This window comes from Pinus tabuliformis, chromosome 7 (genome assembly GCF_031772625.1).
Source record: "Pinus tabuliformis cultivar Carrire ecotype Pingquan chromosome 7, CPIR1, whole genome shotgun sequence".
NCBI lineage: Eukaryota > Viridiplantae > Streptophyta > Pinopsida > Pinales > Pinaceae > Pinus > Pinus tabuliformis.
Window position 1 is genome coordinate 805,566,171 of NC_142293.1, and position 25,234 is coordinate 805,591,404.

General features: G+C 37.2%; 1 protein-coding gene across 3 annotated transcripts in view; it reads left to right on the forward strand.

Annotated features, from left to right (window-relative positions):
* LOC149250011 (S-adenosyl-L-methionine-dependent methyltransferases superfamily protein) overlaps positions 1-25,234 on the forward strand; it is a 325,303-nt gene that overhangs the window by 294,764 nt on the left and 5,305 nt on the right. For all 3 annotated transcript variants that reach the window (XM_089458885.1, XM_089458884.1, XM_089458883.1), the window contains exon 11: positions 24,174-24,719. In XM_089458885.1, coding sequence (XP_089315011.1) covers positions 24,174-24,719 — 546 coding nt within the window. The remainder of the gene's footprint in view (positions 1-24,173; positions 24,720-25,234) is intronic.

Sequence of the window (25,234 nt, forward strand, 5' to 3'; positions counted from 1 at the left end):
AGCCTTTGTTTTCTCAATCTCTTTTCTAAAACCAACAATTTCGCCTTCTAACTTTTCAAGATATTTTTCTTTTTCATCAATTTGAAGTTGTAGAGTACCAATGATCCTATTCTTTTCTTCTATACATGTCTTGAGTCTAGAAATTTCTTCACAAAAGCTATCCACATCTATAGCATCCATGTAATCATCATCTTCAAATGCCATTAAGAGTTTATAGTCATTATTTCGTTCATCTTCGTCACTATTTGATAGACCATCACTATCTTCATGAGTGTAATAGCTTTTCTTATTTGCAATCTGTTTCTTGTTCCATCTAGCAGGTTCCTTTCCTTTATCCTTATGAGGACATTTTGCAGCATAATGACCTACTCTTCCACAAGCAAAGCATTTAAAAGGTAACTTACCTCTGAACCTTCCAGTTCCCCTTTGAAGATTTCTGACAAAATTTGATTCTTCTTCTTCTTCTTCTGGCACGTGACTTGCTTCATAATAGTCTCCTTTGCCTGAAGCCTTGAAAGCAGCTTCTTTTCTGTCTGATGGACCTCCCTTTCTCATTTCATAAGCAGTTAGAATTCCGTGTAGCTGAGACATAGTAAGAATTCATAGATTTTCCTTTTCTTCTATTGCAGACACTTTAGATTCAAACTTGGGGGACAATGATCTTAGAACTTTTTCAACCACAATAGCCTCTTTTATTTCTTCACCCAAGTTTTTCATGCAATTAACAATCTCATCTACCCGAAGGAAATAGTTAGCCACACTTTCATCATTATACATTCTGAGATTCTCATACTGAATCCCGAGGGTTTGAAGTTTAGCACGCTTTACCTGTTCATCTCCTTCGTAGCTCAAGACAATCTTGTCCCATATTTCTTTTGTGGATTTATATTGCATAACCTTCACGAATTCTGTTTGAGATAAGCATCCCAACAGAGTATTGACTGCTTTAGCATTTGTTTCATATTTCTTCTTTTCGGCTGTATCTGTAGGAGTAGCTGAAGGAAAAGTGTAGCCTGTATCTATGATATCCCAAACTTCTGTACCAAGATATTGAAGATAGGCAGTAACTCTTACCTTCCAATAATTGAAGTTTGTCCCATCAAAAATTGGTGGCCTGATTGATGCTTCCCTCTCGTAGTTGCTCATGATGAATGATCTTCCTTCAAGCGATCAAGCTTCTCTGAAGGACCTGCTCTGATACCAATTGTTGGAAATAATACTGAAAGGGGGGGGGGGGGGGGGTGAATCAGTATTATCAAGTTCTTTTAATAAATCTTCCTTATTTATTCTTTGAATTATTTTTGCATGTCAGTACCATAAAATAATGAGCATGAACAAAGAAAACAGATAGTCACACCAAAGAACACAAGATGTAAAGTGGAAACCCAATGTGGGTGAAAACCACCTGCTGCAATATGTCTCTATCTTCTTTCAAATTAGAAACTCCTTTTACAATGGTTTTGTACTGGTGCAGTCCTTTACTAGTACGCAGGCTGCAACCTGTAGAGAGCTACAACTCTCTCTCGTTTTCCAGTCTCTCCTGGAAGGGAGCTACAACCCCCTACTTCTTTTCTTTCAAGGACCACTTTTCATAAATTTTCAAACTGGATCCAAGAACATCAAAAACCCATCAACTACACTTGCATCATCAATCTCTAATTTCACCAAAGCCAACCCGCATACAGATCTGCAAATATTTCCTTATAACTTTGCAGTTGTTACATCAGACATACCCAGATCATAACATGTGTAAAATAAAACATGCATCAATAATTCAGACCCAGATTATTAGATTTATAGATCAAGCGTATGCCACATATCACAGATCAAAATCATATAGAGATACCACTATTCCAGCCTTAAGATTTTGACCCATCAATAGAACTTATCCTTCTCCTTACGCTCAGGTTCCTTCTTCATTCAGATCCAGATTTGCACCAAAACCCAATCACAATATTCCAGATCTAGCACTTTATCAGATATTCGATAATTCAGAAGATGCTTTGCCAAATGATCTCCTTCCTCTTTTATAGTCTTAGGCCTTTCACAATACCACGGGCCAAAACCATAGGATCAAAAAACTGTCGGACTAATACCATGAACCAACCATGAAATTGCGTGAGATCAACACTTTTGACGAGGTACCATGGTCCAAAACCATAGGTTCAAATACCAAGGACTAACTACCATGGACCAAAGGTAAGTTCTCCAACATATACGCGCTTTTCCTTGCATGAAAGTGTGTACCATGGTCCAAAACCATAGGTTCAAATACCAAGGACTAACTACCATGGACCAAAGGTAAGTTCTCCAACATATACGCGCTTTTCCTCATAGGTTCAAATACCAAGGACTAACTACCATGGACCAAAGGTAAGTTCTCCAACATATACGCGCTTTTCCTTGCATGAAAGTGCGTGAACTTTTTCTCTACATGAAATAAACTTTTCTCTGCATAAAAGTGCGTGAACATTTCTCTACACTATAATTTATTATATGAGATGAGTGGGTTGCCATCAAGTACAACATATGTATCATAATGCGAACAGTAATGAATACACGCTGGGTAGTCAAGGTTATATTCACGCTGTTCATTACGGATCATATACGCAGGAAATGATATAACATGCAGGCAATGAATACACGCTGGGCAATCAAGGCAATGAATACACGTTGAGCAGACAATCGATACGCTGGACCTTATCCACATTATCTATATGCTGTTCAATAAAGACCTTACCACGTAGTCTCTACACGTTGAGCAGACAATCGATACATTGTTCTATGATGGAAACTCATACACTGCTATGTATATGCGGAGACTGATATATAATGCATCCGCTGCAAATGAACATATATACGCATATGGCAGTATGAGCAACATGATGCATATGGGCAGTATGAGCAGCATGGGCAGTATGAGTAGCATGATGTATATGGGTAGTATGAGCAGCATGATGCATATGGGCAGTATGAGCAGCATGGGCAGTATGAGTAGCATGATGTATATGGGTGGTATGAGCAGCGTGATGCATGATGTATGAGATCATGAGCACCATGGTAAATGTAATCATGTGCATGGGCAGCACAATGATGCATGGAGCATGGACAACATCATAGTAAATGTAATCATGAGCATGGGCAACTTGATGGTGGATGAGACCATGGAAAGATGCAACATGATGAGCAGCATAAAGATGAGAGCAGCTTAGTCATCTAGATCCAGCATTGTGATGGGGCAGCGTGGTGCTACATGGTAAGGTGCGGAAAATGGACGAGGTGCAGCACTACGATAGGTGAAGCCATCACCTTGGAGATTCAGTTGAAGCAGAATGTCTTCAACTGATCTCATCGTTATACGAAATGATCTATGCTAGATCTAGATAAGTCAAAGTGTTGACTTCTGTTGTAAATGTACTATCTCTCTCTCTTTCTCTGCTGAACTTTGAAGAACATAAAAGAAGAATTGATCAAGGGTTTCCCCACACATTGTGGGGTTTGTCCCTGGCTTGCGCCACATCTTGTGTCCTCTTGTCTTGGCTTGTCTTCTGCGATTTATATTTATGTTCTATCTGCAGTTTACTTTATGTTGATGTGATTGCTAACGTGGAAAAGAAATTGAAATAAATTGCTCTAGCATTGAACATACCTAAAATTAATAGGAGTTGGGATGCAGCAGAGGGAGCAAATGCAGGCAGTGGTAGATGGAAGAGTGACGACGAAGGAGTTTTGCAGGTTGAGCAAAAAGGGATGAATGGATGCTAGAGCAACGAAAAGGGAAGTAAGAGGCAAGTCGAGGGAGGGGTTCGAGCTATGGCCATAGTAGATTTAAGATGTAGACAACAAAGAAATGGAGCAACGCTAGCAGGGAATAGAAGGGGTCGCGTGCAGGTAGCAAGGAGGAACGTGGAGCGACCAGGACAAGTTTTTAACAAGTCAATTTTTTGCTTCACAAAATTGATGAAACCATTTTCAAAATTTCGATGATTACTGCAAAGAATTCAACGGTAAATTCACCAAAGAATCAATGCCAAAAAATATTAAAACCTCAAAGGGCTTGTGTCCTTAAAATTTTTGCTCAGCGATATGAAAAACAAAGAGCTTATCTCTCAAAAGTTAACTTAATATATCCTTGCAAAATGGTATTGAGGCCAGATCTTGCCCTCCAGGGTCTAGTTCTAGCTTCAGATTAATTTTTTCCTTTAGATCCGCACCTGCAAAACAAAAACAAAAAAAACCCAGATCCCAAATATATAAAATTGAAAAAACTCCAAAACCCAAGTTAAAAAAACTTCAGATCTATACAAAATATTTACAGATCTATGCACAAAGGTTGCAGACCAATCAGATTTGAGGAATACGAGTTCAACTCCGCTCCCAGATCTGATGATCTAAGGCTCTTCGTAGCCAGATCTATCAAGTTTTTCACAAAACATTTAAATGATAAATTCTGGTTTTTTAGAGAGGCACTAGTCCAAAAAAACCCTGCAAAAAAAATTAATCATTAGATAAACCTTGAAGCTTATATGAGGTAGGCTCTTCAAAAAATATGTGTCGAGAGTTGGTTGTGTTGATTTTGGGTAGCATCGGATGTGCTCTAGCCTTGAAAATTGGTGGAGAGGCTAAGGCACATGAGTTCTTCAAGACCCAGAAATCGTTTGGAGAAATTTCACTCGAATGAGGAGTTATTAAAATAATTAATATTTTTAATGGGTTCCTAAGTCTAAAACTAGGAAAATAAAAAAACTAATGTGTATTAATAAAATATGGGTGAGAAAGTTTTAAGTGACGAGGATCAAGCTAGTTTTAATCTTAGTCGTTGCTTAGGGACTTAATCTCGGCCGTTGATTCGTCAACAGGAAAAGCATATGAGGAGGCTTGAGGGTCAGTTGGAGACACACTAAATTGATCAAAGAATTTGATTTTTTGGGGTGAGGTTTGCTGGGGAAATCGAGTTAGTGATCAGAGTTGCAGTGAGGGGCAGTTCAGCAAGGGGTTTTCATCCAAGGCTAAAGAATACATAGCAAAGAGGCAACACATTGTAGGGAGAGATAACGCAGGCCCTAGAAGGGTTGATGCAGAGGATGTAGAGGGCTGATGTAGTGAGACACAGAAGTCGTAGAGGCTGACGCAGGGCCTCAGAGGCAACGCTGGGGAGATTTTGTGGGGCAGGTTGGGAGCAGATCAACAGATTTTGAGCTGGGAGAGGGTGACGCAGCACCTGGAGGAGTGATGCAGTTCTAGAGCAGTGCTTGGAGTAGCTTTCTCTATCCAACATAGGGAACAACGGGAGTCACTGTGGGGTTTGATCATCCGATAGCTGATTTGCTGGAATATATATCTCTAGATAGAGGTACTACTGCCAAGGAAATTCTCTGTTGGGTGAGCCATTTATGGCACCCTAGTTGTATTCACGAAATCTGCTTAATAATACAAACCCTCTATATGCTGCATCAGTTTTCCCGAATTGGGTTTTCCGGGGACGATTGTCCAAAAATAACTGTGCCCCTTGTGTTATTGTCTTAGTTTATTTCAGTACATGATCTGTATATTAGTGAAGGCTACAATAGTGTTTACTTCGATGTTTTTGCAATTAAATAACTTGTTAATGTAAAGAACAAGTAGGAGATTGTAAACCAGTAATTGCAATAGGGGTTTCTAATGTTTTATATTAAGAAATTTTCACATGGTATCAGAGCAATTGTAGATCATAGGCAACTAAAGACACCGGCCAAGAAATCTAAGAATTTGCAACAGAGAAGCAACTGTCCCCAGAGACAGTGTTGTTCCAGAGATGAAGAGGCAAGAGGAGGAGTGGCGCACTGTAGAGAGTGTGACGCAGAGGCTCACGTAGTGCCTGCATCAGCGTTTTGAGCCAAGAAAGGAAGATGTAGTAGCTGGGAGGAGCCCACGCAGTAGCTGCGTCAGCCATCAGGGCTAGCGCAGAGGCAGAGGGGGGAAGATTAGGCTCACGCAGAGCCACGTCATCCTTTTGAGCTAGGAAGGATTGACGCAGTTGGCCAAGAGGAGCAGATTCAGCCCATGCTGAGATTGCGCAGAGCCTGAAGGGCTCAGATTCTTCGAGTTGTCGAGGCTAAGGGAGTTGTGCAAATTTTGATTTGTGGAGCTGGTGGGATGCTGTTTCTGTAGGTGTAGAACGGTGTTTAAGGAGACTGAACCAAGGTAGAGGGAAGCAATACCTCGACAGATTTCTAGCCAAGAAATCTAGATCCGGGTTGCTACGACAAAGGAGGATTGGAGAGGAGTGATTCGACGATTGGCCAAAGGATTTCCAAGAGGGAAATCAGGACTCAGAGGGAGTATAGAGAAGAGGAGCAGAGATGATAGTGAACAGATTGAGGGATTAGGATAGATTGGACGGGGCTTCCAATTTTGCCATCTGGAAGGCCAGGATCTTGGCAATTCTAGATAAACATCGCATCAAGGACTATCCCTTGAAAACAGTAGCTAGCCCAGTTGACCCTGATGCTAATGAGAAGTATGAGGAGGCCCAGGCGAAGGTGAAATGCATGATCCTAAACAGGATCAAGGATCATGTAATACCACATATTGTTGAGAAGACAATAGCAAGGGAGATGTGGGAGACCCTGGCCACCTTATACCAATGAAAGATGTTATTGGAAAATTAGCTGAGGTCATACCAGATGCAGAAGGAGAGGAGATAGACCCCTTCCTTCTCAGGTTACAAGGGATTTGCGACCAACTTACTTTCGTGGGGTTTACATCGGATCCAGAGTTCATGGTCAGGACTGCCATGAATGTAGTCTCTAACGAGTGGGATACGTTTGTCCAAAGCATTTTGGGCAGAGCAACTCTCCCCGGTTGGGAGGAGATGAGGGCAACTCTTCGACAGGAAGAGCTCAGGAGATTGACCAAGCCAGGGAGTAGCGGTAAGGGATTTTGAATCAAGAAGGAAGAGGAGGAGGATGCAACTCTCACATTAGCGGGACAGTAGAGGCTACAAAAGAGGAAGAAGAAAGACATATCCAAGGTCAAGTGCTTCAACTATGGGGGGCTGGGACATTATGCCTCTCAGTGCTTGAGGAAGAAAGGCAAGGGAGAAGCTTTCGACTCAAACGCTGCTCCAGCAAAGGCGGAGAAGGATGTCGAGACTGATGACGATTGTGCCATGAGTTCTCATGTGCCTCTAGAGAAGAGGTGGGGAGACTTGGAGCTGTAGTCGAGAGGACTATAGAAGAGGGGCATGATCCTTGAGGTGCCCAAACTCTTGGATCACATACGACTACGGGAGCCCTTAAAGACAGTAGCATGATGACAGGTGTTGGGTGGAGCAAGGTGTGATGGAGCGACAAGGCAGTGCTAGAGTGCAGAAGTTTGTAGTAGCGCAGTGGAGGTTGCAGCAGTGCGAAAGGCACATAAGAGGTTGCAACAGCACAGTGGCAGAAGAGGGAGCACATGATAGTAGTAGAGGTGGCGTCAACATCACGAGGCTTCTAGATTGACCAAGATGTCAGTATTTGGGTGAAGTTAGTTACTTACTTCTCGGTAACCGAGTTGCAATGCAGCAGTTAGCAGTGGCAGTGCTATGGGAAGCATGATGCAGCATGTTGGGAGGGACTTGCAGTATAGATGTAGTAGTGACAGTGGCAGTGTCATGGGCAACAGTATAGGAAGCAACAATACAGTGGATGTGGGGCAGCAGGCCAAGTATCAGCATAGAGGACCGATGAAGAGGATCAGTGTGATGCTTTTATGGTGAAGCATTGTTAGAGCACATTCATCGCTAAGAGGGAGTGTTGATTTTGGGTAGCATCGAATGTGCTCTAGCCTTGACAATTGGTGGAGAGGCTAAGGCGCATGAGATCTCCAAGACCCAGAAATTGTTTGGAGAAATTCCATTCGGATGAGGAGTTATTAAAATAATTAATATTTTTAATGGGTTCCTAAGTCTAAACTTAGGAAAATAAAAATATTAATGTGTATTAATAAAATATGGGTGAGAAAGTTCTAAGTGACGAGGATCAAGCTAGTTCTAATCTTAGCCATTGATTAGGGACTTAATCTCGGTCGTTGATTTGTCAATAAGAAAAGTATAAAAGGAGGCTTGAGAGTCAGTTGGAGATACACAGAATTGATTAAAGAATTCAATTTTCTGGGGCGAGGTTTGCTGAGGAAATCGAGTTAGTGATCAGAGTTGCAGTGAGGGGCAGTTCAGCAAGGGATTTTCATCCGACGCTGTAGAATACATAGTAGAGAGGCAGTGCAATGTCAGGTGAGACAACGCAAGCCCTAGAAGGGTTGACATAGAGGTCGTAAAGCTAACGTAGAGGACATAGAGGGTTGACGCAATGAGACGTAGAAGCCGCAGAGGCTGATGCTGGGGAGATTTTGTGGGGCAGAATGGGAGCAAATCAGCAGATCCCGAGCTGAGACAGGGTGACGCAGCTCTTGGAGGAGTGACACAGTTCCAGAGCAGTGCTTGCAGCAGCTTTCACTGTCCAGCATAGGGAACAACTGGAGTCACTGTGGGGTTTGATCATCCGATTATTGATTTGACGGAATATCTATCTCCAAATAGAGGTATTATTGCCAAGGATATTCTCTGTTGAGTGAGCCATTTCTAGCACCCTAGTTGTATTCACGAAATCTGCTTAATAATACAATCCCTCTATATGCTACATCGGTTTTCTTGAATTGGGTTTTTTCGGGGATGATTCTCCAAAAATAATGATGTCCCTTGTGTTATTGTCTTAGCTTATTTCAGTGCATGATCTGTATATTAGTGAAGGTTGGAATAGTGTTTACTTTGATGTTTATGCAATTAAATAACTTGTTAATGTAAAGAACAAGTAGGATATTGTAAACCAGTAATTGCAGTAGGGGTTTTTGATGTGTTATATTCAGAAATTTTCACAGGTTGGTCCAATCGAGGACTATCCCCAAATGCTTAATGAAAACCTGAGAGATCTTTTGCAAACACTAGATCAACCATCAAATCAAGTAGAGAAATAGAATAACAATAAAATTATGAAGAAATAGAGATACCTGCTAATTCAATCAAAATTAAAAATGTTACCCCAAATCCAACAAACTGAACAAGATACCTGTATTCAGATTATTCTAAGAGAGCTATTGATTGATAGTTTTCACATAATATTAAGTAGAATTTAAAACAATGTTACCATAAATTTATGAAGAGGAACACCACCGCAAGTTGAAACCCCAAAGACTTTTGCATTAATTCCAAAATAATATACAAGGGAGCTTGAGAGCTTAGTATAGATAAAATCTCCAACGATTAGTTGGTTAGATCCCTGTCAAATTAATCTCGACCATTCGTAAGATTTAATTAATCTTTAATCATCACTGTCGAAATTATTTATTTTTGGAGGAAAAATCGAATTTTTCATTTAATTGATTTTTAAGTAACTCAAAATAATTAATTTTGAGTTAATTTTCTAAAAAAAATGACTTTGACTTAACCACCAAGGCCCAAGGGTCCAAAATTTATTGATTTTTTAAATATTCCCTTGGTCGGGGACCTCCAAAAATTAACTTCTTTAAAACCCACAAATTTCACCATTGAAGAATTTAATTGTACCTAGGACACAAAATTAATTAAATTTTGGCTTAGGATTTTAATTTAATTTTGCCAGAAAATTTAATTAATTGACTAATGAGGGGATTAATAATTTTTTCCAACCCTCTAATATTTAGCCATGGTGTCTAATTATGAGGGACCATGCACTAAATAATTTTTACATGAAGGGGGAACACCCATTCATTATAGACCCTCAAATATCTACCCAATTCTGCGAGTCAAAATATGATCTAGTAAACAAAGTAATTTGTAATAAAATAATCTAGCCAATTAGCCAGGATTATTCCCAAATTAGTTTTACAAGGACTCGATAAAAAAAATTAGGAATCACTTAATATCTTGACGACAAAATCCACCCTAGCTTTGGGGTGAAGTTGGAAGGAAAAACTATATCGATCATTTATGTCTAGAGACACAGATGAATCAGTGAGACAAAAAACCGCCTAAGATAGAAATCGTCACCAAAATACTATGCTTACCTTGGTTGTTACATACATGATGGTCTTACTAGGATCATTTACATTATAACCATGCAAAATGGATTTACATCTTTAACAAATTGTCGACTGATGATGAAATTTGAATGATGCGAACACTTGAACATGATAGATCCCTTTTGCAAAAAAAGGGGTGTACTGCTATGGGGTCATTGACATAGAGTGGTCAACAAGGCCAAACCCCTTTCAATTCCAGAGGTACAAAATGGGTATATGACAACATTATACAAGTTCGTCCCTGACAGGGAAGAGTGTGCTAGATTGCGTCTTGAATTAGGCAGATACTTCACTAGCAGTGGAGTGTTTCATTCTTTGCATGCAATGGAAGATAAGGATAAATTTGATGTTATCATATGGTGGAACGCGTATGGCGGCCAGAGACTTTTGCCAAAATTGGCAAAAAAATTGCTTTCGTTGGTTATAAATACTTCTTCAATAGAAGTGTTGGAGCACCTATAGTTTCATCCATAATATGAGAACAAACAAACTCAATGAAAACCAAGTAGAAAGCTTGGTGTATGTGCACTACAACTTGAGGTTTTTGAGTCATTATTGTGATTGGGCTCAAGATGATACATCATAGACAACTTGGGACAACAACCCAGAGGAAGATAATTTGGAGGATGGTGCTCTACATCTAAAATAATTGGAAACAATACTTTTGAAGGATGATGAAGAAGCAACAACAACCATGCCACCCCCATCATCCAGTAGAAGTGATCAAGTTCCACAATCTTTGGCTTTGCTGCCGCCACCTCCATCTACATCTACATCCTCATGTGGAGTTCATGTGCCTTCTGGTTTTGGTCCTTCGATTATGCCGAAGGAGACTCCCAGAAGACCACCACAACCTTCTTAGAAATTAGACATTTCTCGTGGCGACAAGAGGCCCAAGCATTAGCAATAGATAATATATTTAGTTGTCTTTTCTAGTTTCTAGTAGTTTTTATAATTGTTGAATCTTTCATATTTATTATGATATTTTTTGTAAACAATATATGACAATTTAAGTTTGAAATTTGAAGTTGGTAGTTTTAACTTATTGGTAACGAATTATGAATAAGATGCTTCGTGAAAGAGTGAAGGGAAAACTATAGCAAAGAAAGAAGTATCAATCTATTAAAAGAAGACGTAATGTTCTTGTCATCCAGTCTCATATCCAAAGAAGTCTAAGGTATTATAGGTCTGAAGTGTTGTGGGACAAAGGTGCAGTGAAGACCGAAACATTGGTTGATTTCCCTTTTGAAGAATTGATTTGGGTTGATATTTGACTTGGAAATAGTCTCACTATTAAAGGCTGACATGGTAGAGTAGAGGCAGTCTCTCTATTGGTCTAAAGGTCTTGGTTGTCTCAATTTGATTTACTAGTGGAAGAGTTTCACTGGGTTTTGCCCTTCATAGGGGTTTTGTCCTAGTTGAGTGCCTACATCTTGTGTTCCTTGTTTCATGATCTTCATTGTTTGGCATTTGTCTTGATGATATAACTACAAAGAAGAATTGATAAGATACATCACAAGAAAGTATCAAAGATAAGAGAAATCAATTTAAACAAGCCCTAATTAAGTTGCCCTGCATTTCTCAACATGGTATCAGAGCTTGGTTCGTTGGCATAAGGGCAATTAGAAGGTCTCAACAAGGACTAGTTCCTTAGGACCGAGCTCCTAGAATGAAAGCCTAAGCAAAGAAATTGACATTTTGGGCATATCTACAAAGAATTTACCCCTGTGATTAGGCCGCAAGCCTGAGCAAGATAGTGAAGTAGTTTGAAGAATATAGAAACATTGTTCCTGAAGATTGAAAGGCTAGATTAATAGCCCATTAAAGGTTGATTCCTTTGGTAGGAGTGATGTCCTGAGCATAGATATTAAGGTATGAATTCATATCTCTAATATGAAAAGTGTGTCACCTCAGGAATTCAAAAATCTTCAGAAATCTATGTATTTTTTTCAAGGAACAGAGAGACATTTGGAGGTTGAACAACTAGCAAGAAAAAGGACCTAGTATTGAGTTGATTGGAGGCCTTGTAAGCATAGTTAGAAGGGCGAACTTGAAACTACATTCACTTTATAAGAACCGAGTGTTTCGTGCTTGGGTCAATTTTTATAGGTCAAGCCTCCATTGTAGGCTTTAGGTTATTGTCAAAGTCAATTTGAAGACTCCTCCATCCATCAAAGTCTCCTTGTTGTCAAAGGACTCATCATCAAGTCGACTTCCCTCAATAATCTCATGTCGGCCTAATACAGTGACACATCTCTTCATATGCTCATGTCAGCTCATTTCAATATGGAAACAACTATATATAGGAGTATGACCTTCACTCAAAACATAGAACAACAACTCGACAATTTCAGAGATAGAATTCGGTCCTATTACAGAGACAAGTTCGGATAATAACTCAGAGACATGTTTCGGTATTATTACAGTGAAGGAACTCAGATTAATTGCAGGGATGATCTCGGTGTAAGTTGTAACTCATAGTGTGACAAATCGGATACCACAGTTTCGGTGCTAATACAATGAATACATTTTGGTGATATTATAGTGGATATATCTCGGTGCTACCACAGTGAATGTCTCAGTGTTATCACAGTGAGGAAGTCTCGGTTTTTCAGTATCTCGATGCTATCACAGTAATGAAGTCACAATGCTAGTGCTATCACAGTGATAAAGTTTTTGATGCTAATGGATAAACTTCGATGTTATCACAATGGACAACTTTCAGTGCTATCTCAGTGAGTAAATTCAGTGCTATCACAGAAGGATGGTTCAGAGATCATTGCTATCTCAAGATACAAGTTTGGTGCCATTGCAAGGATCAAAGTGTGAAGAAGAATGATTACTATAGGAGCACTAGAATTGAAATATGAAAAGGTTGACTTGATGGATGAAGGTAGTCTCGAGTCTAAGTTGTAGGGGTCTTGGTTGTCTCATCGTGAATCTACTGAAGGAAGAATTTTGACTGGGTTTTCCCCTAGAGTGGGGTTTTTCCCTAGCAACGTGCCTACATCTTTTGTTCTCTTCTATTTGTTGCTTGGCATTAGTCTTGATGATAAGAAAAGATAATTCGAAAGAACAAATAATAATAATGAAAAACATCACAAGATAATGTCATAATAAGAGAAATCATTTAACTGCCACACCTTGGATTTCTCAACATCGAGGCCTTTGTGGAATAAGACGAGGATTTGTGCACACAAGTAAGGAAAGGCTAAGTATTGTATAGTCCTAATGTACAACAAGGAGTCTTCTTATAAAAGGAACCAATGTTAGACTAAATAGGAGCAATCTTTAGATTATTTGAAGGAAATTACAGTGAACTAAAGGGCCACAATCATCTTTAGAAAATTCGGATATATATAAATCAATCCCTCCTACAAATTATGGCATTTTGTTAGTGTTATTGTTCACTAACAAATCATGGTAAATAAGAAGCTACAATTGGTACCATTTGGCATTAATAATAGTTGCTCCTAGAAGGCAGTCCTTAATCTTAGCATCTCCTAAAGTGGTCATTCTTGAAAGCAACAAGGAACTCATATCTTGGAGAACTAAGGTAAGTATTCTTTGAGGTACGTATAATCACTTTTGCCTATACAAGGTCTAACTTAATTTGGCTTAGGACTTTGAAATGTCTTTATTGATTTTGCAGTTTTTCATGTTATTAAATGTAGTTGTCATCTAAGTTCTAGCAATCCCTAGCTAGTATTTGGAAACCCCAAAATCAATATCTTGAAAGATGACTTAGGGTTTGATCTAGAAATCCTTAGTTCATAACCATGCATTCATACTTGCATATTCTTGGTATTGTTTGTCAAATAAATGTTGTAGGTACATGAAGAAAAATTGATCTTATATATATGTATAAAAGGGAAACCCTTTAAGAGAAGCCTCCTCCTTCTCGCAAAAGGATAAGTATTTAGCTTCATTATTATTATTGTTCAAGTATAATCCATTTCCTATATTTTCCTTGAAAGGTATATTCTAAAATATTTTGCAGATAAAAGAAAAGGGATTATGTGAAGATTCAAAGGGAGACTCTCAAAGACTTAAGTCATGATAGAAGCCTTTTCTACAAAAGGGAACCCCTTTAATAAGGTAACCCTACAAGGTTCGTAGTAAAAACAACTCCAGGTATGTTTTAGTCCATCAGATTTATGACTAATCTTAACATTACAAGGTACATTCATATTGAAAGTTGCTTCACTAACTCTCTTATGTCTAGGGTTCTGAATCGTAAAAGATTCTTGTTAGGGTGATTAATCTCTAGATTGAATCTATTCTTCTCATACTATCTCTTACTATTTGCTCATCTTGATAAAACCCCAACTTTTAGGGTTCAATGTAAAAACCCTAGTCTTTGATGCTTAGGGTATATATGTTAATAATGAATCCCTAGGTCTACTTAGGGTTTGTTGATAAAGTCTAGAACATATAATGATATCCTACTCCCTTGAAGTTTAGTTTTTGTTATGAAGAAACCCTAGCCTTTTTATGGTTTGTCGTTGATATCTAGTTTATATGATGACACCCTAGGTTTCTAAGGTATGATCAGGATTTATAAACAAAACCTTTATAATAGTTAAAGTAAGGTCCTAGGAATGAAATCCTAGGTGTATGAGCTTCCACATAATAGAAACCATAGTATGGTCAAAATTGTTAAGTTTGATGTTTGATCTAGGGTTTATGATAAAATCTTAGTAAAATATTGATATAAGGAAATAATAATGAAACCCTAGATATTAAATGATAGAATGATAACTTGATTATTATTCATGTTTTAGTTTGTCAAAATCTATGGTTTATAACAAAACCCTAGTAGTGTTTGACATGAAATTCTAGAGCATAATGTTAAACGGAAAATGCTATGATTGATTTAGTTGTTGATATCTAAGACTTTAAGTCTCGATGATGGAATCTAGGGTTTGTGACAAAAACTGTAGCAAGTGGTTAAAGTCCAAAATATAAAAGATGTAACCTTTGTTGACTATGAACCTAACTAGGTTTAAGTATTTGATGTCTAAAGGTTAATTGTTTTGATGCTTCCATTGTAATGACATGATTTCGATCTAGTTGACTTCATGTTTCTGTATGTTTGTACTTGTTGTTGGAGATTTGCAAGTACATAATCTTCAAGATGTTGGAAATGTTCATAATTAAAGATGACTTAATAATAAGGAATGTGATGGAAAAAGGGAGTTGTAAGAATGATGATGACATAAAAGATGAATAGATAACCTTGTTGCCATGAGAAAGAATGGTGTTCTTGAATAAATGAAGCTTTGAAAGGTTGAAGTTTCTCCAATGTTATGAAGTTGTTGATGTCTCTAAGTAGAGAGGGAACTTGGATGAACAAAAGTGTATGTCTTCCCAGTTGAGAGGGAGGGCATAATGTGACAACTATAATAAAGACCTTGAAGAAAGAATAATGATCATGGTTGTAGCATTATAGATAAATATTCGTGAGTGGCAAAGTTGTAAACAAGACTTGGGTGTTCTAGAAGATGTGCTAAGGCTGAGTTTGGCGGTGTTATAGAAGTTAAAGTAGAAAGCTTTCGACGAGATATGTTTAGATAATTTGATGATAAAGTAGCATCAAAATGATTGAGGACCCCAAAGGTTGGTGCTAAACATGTATATATAGTGAAACTTTATTACTAATTGGGGTTATGTTTGTGCAGATATCTCCATAAGTAGGTTGAACATTTTGGAAGCATGTTTGGACTAGTGGGTATATCTGATTTAGTTGATAAGGAGATATGAAGCATCTTGGGGCGACAAGATGCTTGGGAGGACATATGGCCAGCATATGTGTTCATGTCCTGATCCAAAGTAGGGAGGGTGGCATTGATCTTGGAGCTCCGACCTTGGATACGGAACTATATCCCTGGGTTGGTGTTAGAGCAAAAGCTTGATGGTACCTATAGTGACTAAAGCTTGGAACACAACTTAGACCCACTCGATTAGATACCTTGGTCAAGTATCTAATCTGTAGTATTGTGTGTTGTGACTCATTGTAGAACATATCATTTTGAGATCTTCCATGTACTTCTGTATATATGTAATTATGAATACCTCCCTAGTTAAGAGGAAGTTTTGAAGAATGTAACTAGTGTCTGTCTTCATAATTGTATTTGAGTCATGATGTATTGTATTTGTCAAAAGAATGAAAAAGGAAATTTTATTATAAAAGAAATTGACTTATTAAAGCATGGGTTTCATGCTTGTGTCAATGGTCAATAGGTCAAAGCACCCATTGAGTTCTCTAGGATTTTTGTATTGTGTCAAAGTCAAAATCATTATGGAATAGACCTTTCTTGGTCCTTTCATGTCAAGAAAGAAAAATATTATTATGTCAAAAATAGTGTCTTGTCCCTACTCCATCAAGTCAGCCTACCCTCCAAGGAAGCTGCATCAACTATATAAAGAAGTGTAACTCGACCATCCATGTGTCATTTCGATTTGCAACTTGGAAGTTTCGATCTACAATTATCCAAGTGAAAATAAGGAATGCGAGGAAGTTGAAAGAGTGAAGGGAAAACTATAACAAAGAAAGAAGTATCAATCTATTAAAAGAAGTCGTAATGTTCCTGTCATCCTATCTCATATGCAAAGAAGTCTAAGGTATTACATGTTCGAAGTGTTGCAGGACAAAGGTGTAGTGAAGATCGAAACATTGGTTGATTTCCCTTTTGAAGAATTGACTTGGGTTGACATTTGACTTGGAGATAGTCTCACTATTAAAGGTTGACTTGTTGGAGTAAAGGAAGTCTCTCTGTTGGTCTAAAGGTCTTGCCTGTCTCAATTTGATTTACTAGTGGAAGAGTTTGACTGGGTTTTCCCCTTCATAGGAGTTTTTTTTTGGCTGAGTGCCTACATCTTGTGTTCCTTGTTTCATGATCTTCGTTGTTTGGCATTTTTCTTAACGATAAGAATGTAATAACTACGAATAAGAATTGATAAGATACATCACAAGAAAGTGTCAAAGAAAAGAGAAATCAATTTAAGCAAGCCCTAATTAAGTTTCCCCACATTTCTCAACACAATGCTCGGTCCATCCACTATTGCAACTAGCCCTGAAAATAAAAGGGGTTGAACCCTACTCGGCTCAGTGACCAGCACGCAAGAATTACAAGGATCAACCACCTTAGTACGAGATCTACAAATAACATCAAGATCACTAGAAACCTGAGTAGTAAGTTTGCAATAACATAATAATAGTAGATAGTTGTTGCAGACTTTAAATTGTACTAGTTATGGATTTGTTGACCTTATAAATTGACACTTGATTGAAGATTGGATATACTCATTGATTATTACGTAGACAAACCTAGAGTAATGTGATCTGATTTAAGTATTAGATTACTGTGAAAATCTTGTTTAAGGCATGCATAGAGAATATTTGTTATGGAATTAATATATGTTGTTTGAATGTGTTTACTTCTATTGCATTGAAAGGGAAGTAACCCTAGCCAACTTTAGAAACCCTAAGGGAAAAAAATTACCCGAGGACATCTCAAAAAGACATGAGCACCATAATAAGTGAAAGAAAAAGGCAAACATCTAGATCTCCATCTCTCCCAAGCTTGATGAACAAGATTATGTTAGCTATTCATGTTTCACATTAATCTACCAAACCTCACATCCTCATCCTAGTATAGCTAAGAAGAATTCCTAGAAAATGTAAAAATGACTCATGCATTTTCAAGTGGTAATGAACTTGCTTATATTTCCGAACTTTAAGTTTTTAAGGTCCTTAATAAGTAATTGATTAAGGTTTTGCAACTTGGTAAATTATGTTAGAAAATTAGAAAGGAAGAAAGATTTTCTGATGTTAATAATTACTTGTGATATCTTTGTGTTCTTATTAACTTTTTTATGTTCTTCTTTTATCTTTGTTTCATTAAGCAATCATCAAAACAAAACACAAAGATCAATGACACCATATGTAGGCACTCAGCTAGGGCTAAAACCTCTCTATAAGGGAAAACCCAGTCAAACTCTTCCACTAGCAAAATCAAGTTGAGATAGACCGAAACCCTAGACCAAAAGACCTTCCTCCTCCACCAAGTCAGCCCTTCCTTCCAATAGATGATCTCTCCCAAAGTCACCAAGTGTCAGCTTCTCAAATGCAACTTCAACCCAGAATTTCAACCCCCAGCTTTAGAACTTCGACCCCCAACATCAAAATTTTGGCCCAGCTTCAAGACTGCAATTTCTTTCGACATCTTAGCAGCTTCGCACGTGTGAGAGAAAGAGAGAAAATTCAACTTCTTGTGCTTGACAAAGTCCTTTTTTGCTAGCCCTTTCCTCCTTGTTCCTTGAGTTTCGCACTTTTTCTTGTCCCAGAAATTGTAGATCAAACTTGTTGAGTGAGTGCTCCAAATGAGGTTGAGTTGTTGCCTTTATATAGGATATTTTGCCCCTCAATTAGGCCGACTGGGTAAAGGAGACCTAGGAGACCTAATTTACATCAAAATAAATTTGTTCCTTAATTGACAACGCCCAAAAAGGGTCTATTACAATTTACATTATGACATGGACAAGGATACTTGACATAAACCTAGAAGCCTACAATGGAGGCTTTGACCTATAAACCATTGACCCAAGCATGAAACCCATGCTTTAATAAGTCAATTTCTTTAATAAGTCAATTTTCCTTTTCTTTCTTTTGACAAAACATTATATCATGACTTAATTAAAATTATGAAGACCGACACTAGTTACATTCTTCAGCACTCCCTCTTATCTAGGGAGGTATTCATGATTACATATATACAGAGGTACATGGAAGATTTCAAACTCATATACTTTATGAAGATTCACAACACACGCAGTGCTACAGATTAGATACTTGACCAGGGTACTCTAATTGGGTGGGACTAAGGTGAACTCAAGCTTTAGCCACTCTAGGTACCATCAGGCTTTTAAGCTCTATCACCAACCTAGGGATCTAGGTGTGTATCCAAGGTTAGATCTCCATGACCAACGCCACCCTCCCTACTTCAGGATCTAGAAATCAGCATATAGGTCGGCCATATGTCCTCCCAAGTATCTTGCCATAAGATGCTTCATCTCTCCCTATCAACTAAATCAGATATATATCCACCACTCCAAACATGCTTCAAACATTCATTCTTTTTACGTAGAGATCATGCACAATCACAACCCATATCAGTAATAAACCTTTAAAGACATATTCAAGTAAACACAAACCTTCAGGGTCCTCAATCATTCTGATGCTACTCATATCATCATCAAGTTATCCAAATACAACTTTGTCGAAAGCTTTCTTCTTTAGCAGCACCAAATCATGAATCATTTATTTGTAGTACTTCGGTTTCATTTTTTCTTTAAAGTATTCATTATGACTATCATAATATGCCCTCCCTCTCAACTGGGGAGATATACCCTCTCTTCTATCCAAGATCCCTCTCAACTTAAGGAGATCAACAACTTCCTTCTTTAATATTGGAGTATCTTTATTCTTTCAAGGCTTCACTCTTTCTTATGGTATCAAGGTCATCTTGATCAGCTTCCTTCATCATCTTTAATTTTGAATGTCTTCAACATCTTGAAAATTGCATCCCTACAAAACTTTAATAGCAAGTACAACCAAATACAAATATATAGAAGCATGGAGTTAATCATATCAGGTCATTATAATGGAAGCATCAAAATATCAAATTCATAATCAGCAGGAGACATATCCTTTTACATGCTAGACTTCAATTTCTTGCTAGGGTTTTGTCATAAACCCTAGACTCCATCTTCGAGACAAAAAGCGTTAGTTGTCAGTAATAACAATTCAATCATAGTATTATACATCTAATATCTCCAACAATATGGTCACACTCTATTAGGGTTTATTGCAAACACAAAACTAAATCATATCAATAATCGAAAACAATATCATCATGCCCTAGATGATCAATCTCAACTAGGGTTTTGTTACAAACCCTAGATTTCACAAACTGAAACATGAGTATCAATTGCATATACATATATAGGATGCATTAGCATTTCACATCAATATCTACTAGGTAAACCCAAGACACAACATCAATATATCAAAGTTAGATATACAACAATTTAGACTAGGGTTTCAATCATGTAGAAGAATATACACCTAGGGCTTCATTCTTAGGATCTTACTTTAGTTATTACAAGGGATTTGATCATAAACCCTAATTCACCAAACCCTAAAATCTAGGGTTTCATTATATAACCTAGAGATTAATAGCAAACCCTAAAGGACTAGGGTTTTTACCATGACATTACCCAAAACCCTAAACTTCAAATGAATAGGATTTCATCATATGTTCCAAACTTTATCAACAACCCCCAAGTAGATTAGGATTTCATTATTTAACAATGACATACCCTTAGTAACAAGAGGCTAGGGTTTTATAGTGAACCCTAAGGGTTAGAGTTTCACAAAAATGATTAAACAAGAGATAGTATGATAAGGGTAGATTCAATGTAATGATTAATCACCCTAACAAGAATCTTTATGATTCATAACCCTAGACATAAAGATGTTAGTAAAAACAAATTTCAAAAGAAGAATGATCATACCTTTTGTATGAAGAGAACCTTGTGACACAACTTATAGTCTAAGACATACCTTGAGTTGTTCTTTACCAAACCTTGTAGGACTTCAGTTCTTGAAGGACTTCCTTTGCAACAGAATTTCCTTCTTGATTCAAGTCTTCCTTTGAAGTCTCCTCCATAACCTTTGTGTATTTTGCAACTTTTCCTAGCCAAGGAAAATATAAAAGGTTATTAGCATATAATACAAACAAATCTTGATATGAGAGGGAAACCAAACATAAAAGAGGAGACAAGGAACAAGATACTTATCTTTTGGTAAAATGGTGAAGGCTCCCTCTTAATCCAATCTTTCTGAGGGATACCTACAACTTATCAAAATAATTCAAAAATGTTCTAACAAGACATATTAAACCTACAAACTCTAGAAATTAAAACATAAAGAAAAACAATACAAGACTAAGAGGCATATGTAAGAGAGGACTTAATAGTATAAGTCTTTGGCTTCTGATTCTTCAGTCTTGTTTTTCTTAGGTGGAGCTTCATCGGTAATATTTGCTTGTTCCTTATCTCTCTTCTTATTCCTTGGATTCTCAGGACATTGATTTTGTAATGGTCCATCTTATGACAATTGTAACATTCAATTTTGGATAAGTCATCTTTCTTCTTTGGTCCTTTAAACTTCTTGAAGGTTCCCTTCTTCTTGTGATGAACATAACAGGCATTAGATGTGTTGTCTTCTTCATTCTCCTTGTTGTTTACTAATGATATTTGAGCTTCTTCTTGATTGCATGCATTGCACTTTTGTTCGAAGGTTGGAGTATCCTTCTTGCTGCTTATTCCTGATGTAAAAGCACTCCAAGATTTTGGTAGACCTAGAAGAGTGGCAATTACGAGTTATTTTTCTAGTACAACCTCATCTATTGCTTGGAGTTCATCTCTTATTCCAGATATCCTTACAAAATATTATGACATGGTATCATCTCTTGTCATCCTTATTTTCCTTAGTTCATTCTTGAGGCTAGCTATCTGACCAATGTTCTTGATGGTGAATAACTTGGAAAAAGCTTCATACATTTCTTGAGCAAAGTCTATGTTGGATATGTATGGAATTAGGTTGTCCTTTATTCCATCTACTATTAGATTCATGGCCAAGATTTCAGTTTCTCTGAACTTCTCCTTTTCTGCATCATTTGTAGGCTTCTTGACTTTTCCTTGAATAAGGTCCAAACTTTGTGCTTAGCAAGGATAAGATTTATTCTCTTTTTCCATGCCCTATAGTTGGAGCCTCCTTCTAGCTTGTTTTCTCCCTTAATTTTAGATGACATAGTTCTTGTATAGTCTTTTTCTTAGTGACCTTCTTTTGATCCCTTTTTTTCAATAAATCTTCAAGCTGCCTTTTTCTTCCTTCTTCACCTTAGCTCTGATACCATGTTAGAAAATTGGAAAGGCAGAAAGATTTTCTTATGTTGATAATTACTTGTGATATCTTTGTGTTCTTATTAACTTTCTTATGTTCTTCTTTTATCTTTGTTTCATTAAGCAATCATCAAAACAAAACACGAAGATCAATGACACCAGATGTAGGCACTCAGCCAGGGCTAAAACCCCTCTATAAGGGAAAACCCAGTCAAACTCTTCCACTAGGAAAATCAAGTTGAGATAGACTAAGACCCTAGATCAAAAGACCTTCCTCCACCAAGTCAACCCTTCCTTCCAATAGATGATCTCTCTCAAAGTCATCAAGTGTCAGCTTCTCAAATGCAGCTTCAACCCATAATTTCGACCCCCAGCTTCAAAACTTCGACCCTCAACTTCAGAATTTTGGCCCAGCTTCAGGACTACAGTTTCAGCCCTTCCAATAACTCAGCAGCTTCACTCGTGTGAGAGAAAGCGAGGAAATTTTGACTTCTTGTGCTTGGAAAAGTCTTCCTTTTTCACTAGCCCTTTCCTCCTTGTTCCTTGAATTTCACACTTTTTCTTGTCCCAGAAATTGCAAATTGAACTTGTTGAGTGAGTGCTCCAAATGAGGTCAAGTTGCTGCCTTTATATAGGATATTTTGCCGCTCAATTAGGCCGACTTGTCCAGTTTGAGGCCAACTTGGTGGAGGATGCCTAGGAGACCTAATTTACATCAAAAAAATTTGTTTCTTGATTGACAATGCCCAAGAAGGGTAAATTACATTATGACATGGACAAGGATACTTGACATAAACCCTAGAAGCCTACACTGGAGGCTTTGACCTATAAACCATTGACCCAAGCATGAAACCAATCCTTTAATAAGTCAATTTCCTTAATAATAAAATTTCTTTTTCTTTCTTTTGACAAATACATTACATCATGACTCAAATACAATTATGAAGACTGACACTAGTTACATTCTTCAACAAATTGGGCATCCTCTTATTTGTCTTTTGTAATTTGGATATTTCAGCATCTTTGTTATAAGGTTCTTCTTTTGCTTATTTCAATTCATCCTTTTTTTTCTGCATAATTCCCTCATGTTCAACACAAAATGTGTCCATTTCCTCTTATTTTGTTTCTGTTATCAATTTTCTTGGTAGACTTTTTCAATTTCTTCCTACATATCTGTCTTCACAGACACTACCACCAACAAATGCTTCACCACACAAACATTCATTTTATGCCATTTTTACTTGCAATATTCAACCTTCCTGAAGGATCAATCTGTATGGATTTTTATCACCAAGAAATAACCTTGCTGCATATAACTTCAAGAAATTGCTTTGTGTCACTAATTAAACTTCCTCTCCCTTCTGACTGGGTACATGCCAACTCGTGGGTGGTGTCCCTGATGACTTGAAGTTTCAACTACGAGCTCCTGCTGGGATGTAATACCTCAAATCTGTAATTAAGCTTGCTGATCTGCAATAAAACACCCAAAAATATGAAATTTTTTCAAATCAGCAAGTTTAATTCAAATTTCTGATTATATATGTCAAAACAAGTCTGAATTTCCATAAATTTGCAATAATCTTCCCCTTTGTTTCTGCAGTAAAATTGCAAAACAATGAATTAAATTGACAAAACCCCAAGGAAAACACCCTAAATCAACGTTTTACTGCTGACATAAAGTATATCCCTTACAAATCTGCAATTTAGCTAAAAAACCAGCAATAATATTTTAGTATTTTTTATAATGAATTCCAAGTTCGGTTGCATTGGGTTGAAAAGTTAGTTGATGCTAACACTGGGGCCAGAAATGTAAAATCAAGCTTGTTAGTACTATAGTTAATACAGGAAGAATGTGGAAGTAAAATAATTAATCGAGCTTCAAGTTGACTTGAATAAAATTATCTTTTGCCTTTTTTGTCGTGATGAAGTGAACATGCTTAATATCACAGAAAAAACAAGAGTGATATACAATTTTGAACTAGAAGAATGTTTAATAATTATTTAATCTGTATGTGCATGCCCTAGAAGTATATGAGAAGTAGATTATTTTTCATAGATAAGCAATTCAATTTTTTAATTAAATTTTTATTTATGATTCATAGACATTTGATTGTTGACTCTAACAGGTTCTCCAAAAATTTTATCCCAACATTGTAGAGACAAGTCCATCAGTTGGTCGATTAGGGAAATCTCAACGCCGCCAGAAAGCTAAAAGTGTATTGTGGCGGAGACAATTTGCAGAAAAAAGTCTCAGTTCATCTTCACTTATTGATTGCGAAAAACAATGCTTGAAGATGAGACAGATTGACACATTGAATTCAGAAATGATTTTTTCTTCACTGAATGGTAACGATTCAATGGTTAAAAAATCAATAGAACAAGGACTCTCTTTTCAGACTTCTGAGAACTTAAGTCCAAAGGAAAAGGATGGTGAGTTAAGGAATAGGCAAAATATTTGTAATGATTTCAGCAAGCCTTCAGATAGCACTTCTCCAGCTGAAAAGATGCTTCGAAATTCCAGTTTCTCATGTGGAAGGACAATTGATCCCAATGAACTAGATAAATCATGTAGATTCAAGGAGTACAGTATTTCTGCGTTTGAAAGGCTTTGCCTTTCACCTGTTCCAAATGAAGCAGTCCTTCAAAGCTGGAAGGAAGTGGAACATAATGTGGTATCTCTTCTTTCCCATTCTCTCTGCTTATCACACTTTCTGGATCTTTACTTGTAATTTCACTTCTTGCCCCTTCATATTTTTTCTTTTAGTGTTGCATTTTATATTTCCTAATGGGATGGATGACAACAAAACTTGCATTTACATTTCTTTACATGATGAATACAATTAAACTGTTAGGGCCTTTCTACATCAATGATCCATATGAGAGAGACAAAGTAGTAAAGGAGGAAGGTAATGAATTTCAATTATCACATGCTGTCAAAGAAGATTTTATCATGTCCATATTACATAATAACACTAATTATAATTAATCACCAAGGGTTGTAAACCATAAAACCTTTTGACCAGTCAATGAGTACTCATACTGTCGAGAGAGCTCTTATAAATCACCATATTTATTATTATAAATATTTATTTTATCTCATATGGATTATTTTTTTCCGTATTTGGACTTGGATGTAGTTTGTTCTTCACAATTTAAGCAGCACTAATGGAGATGCTGGGGCAGCCAT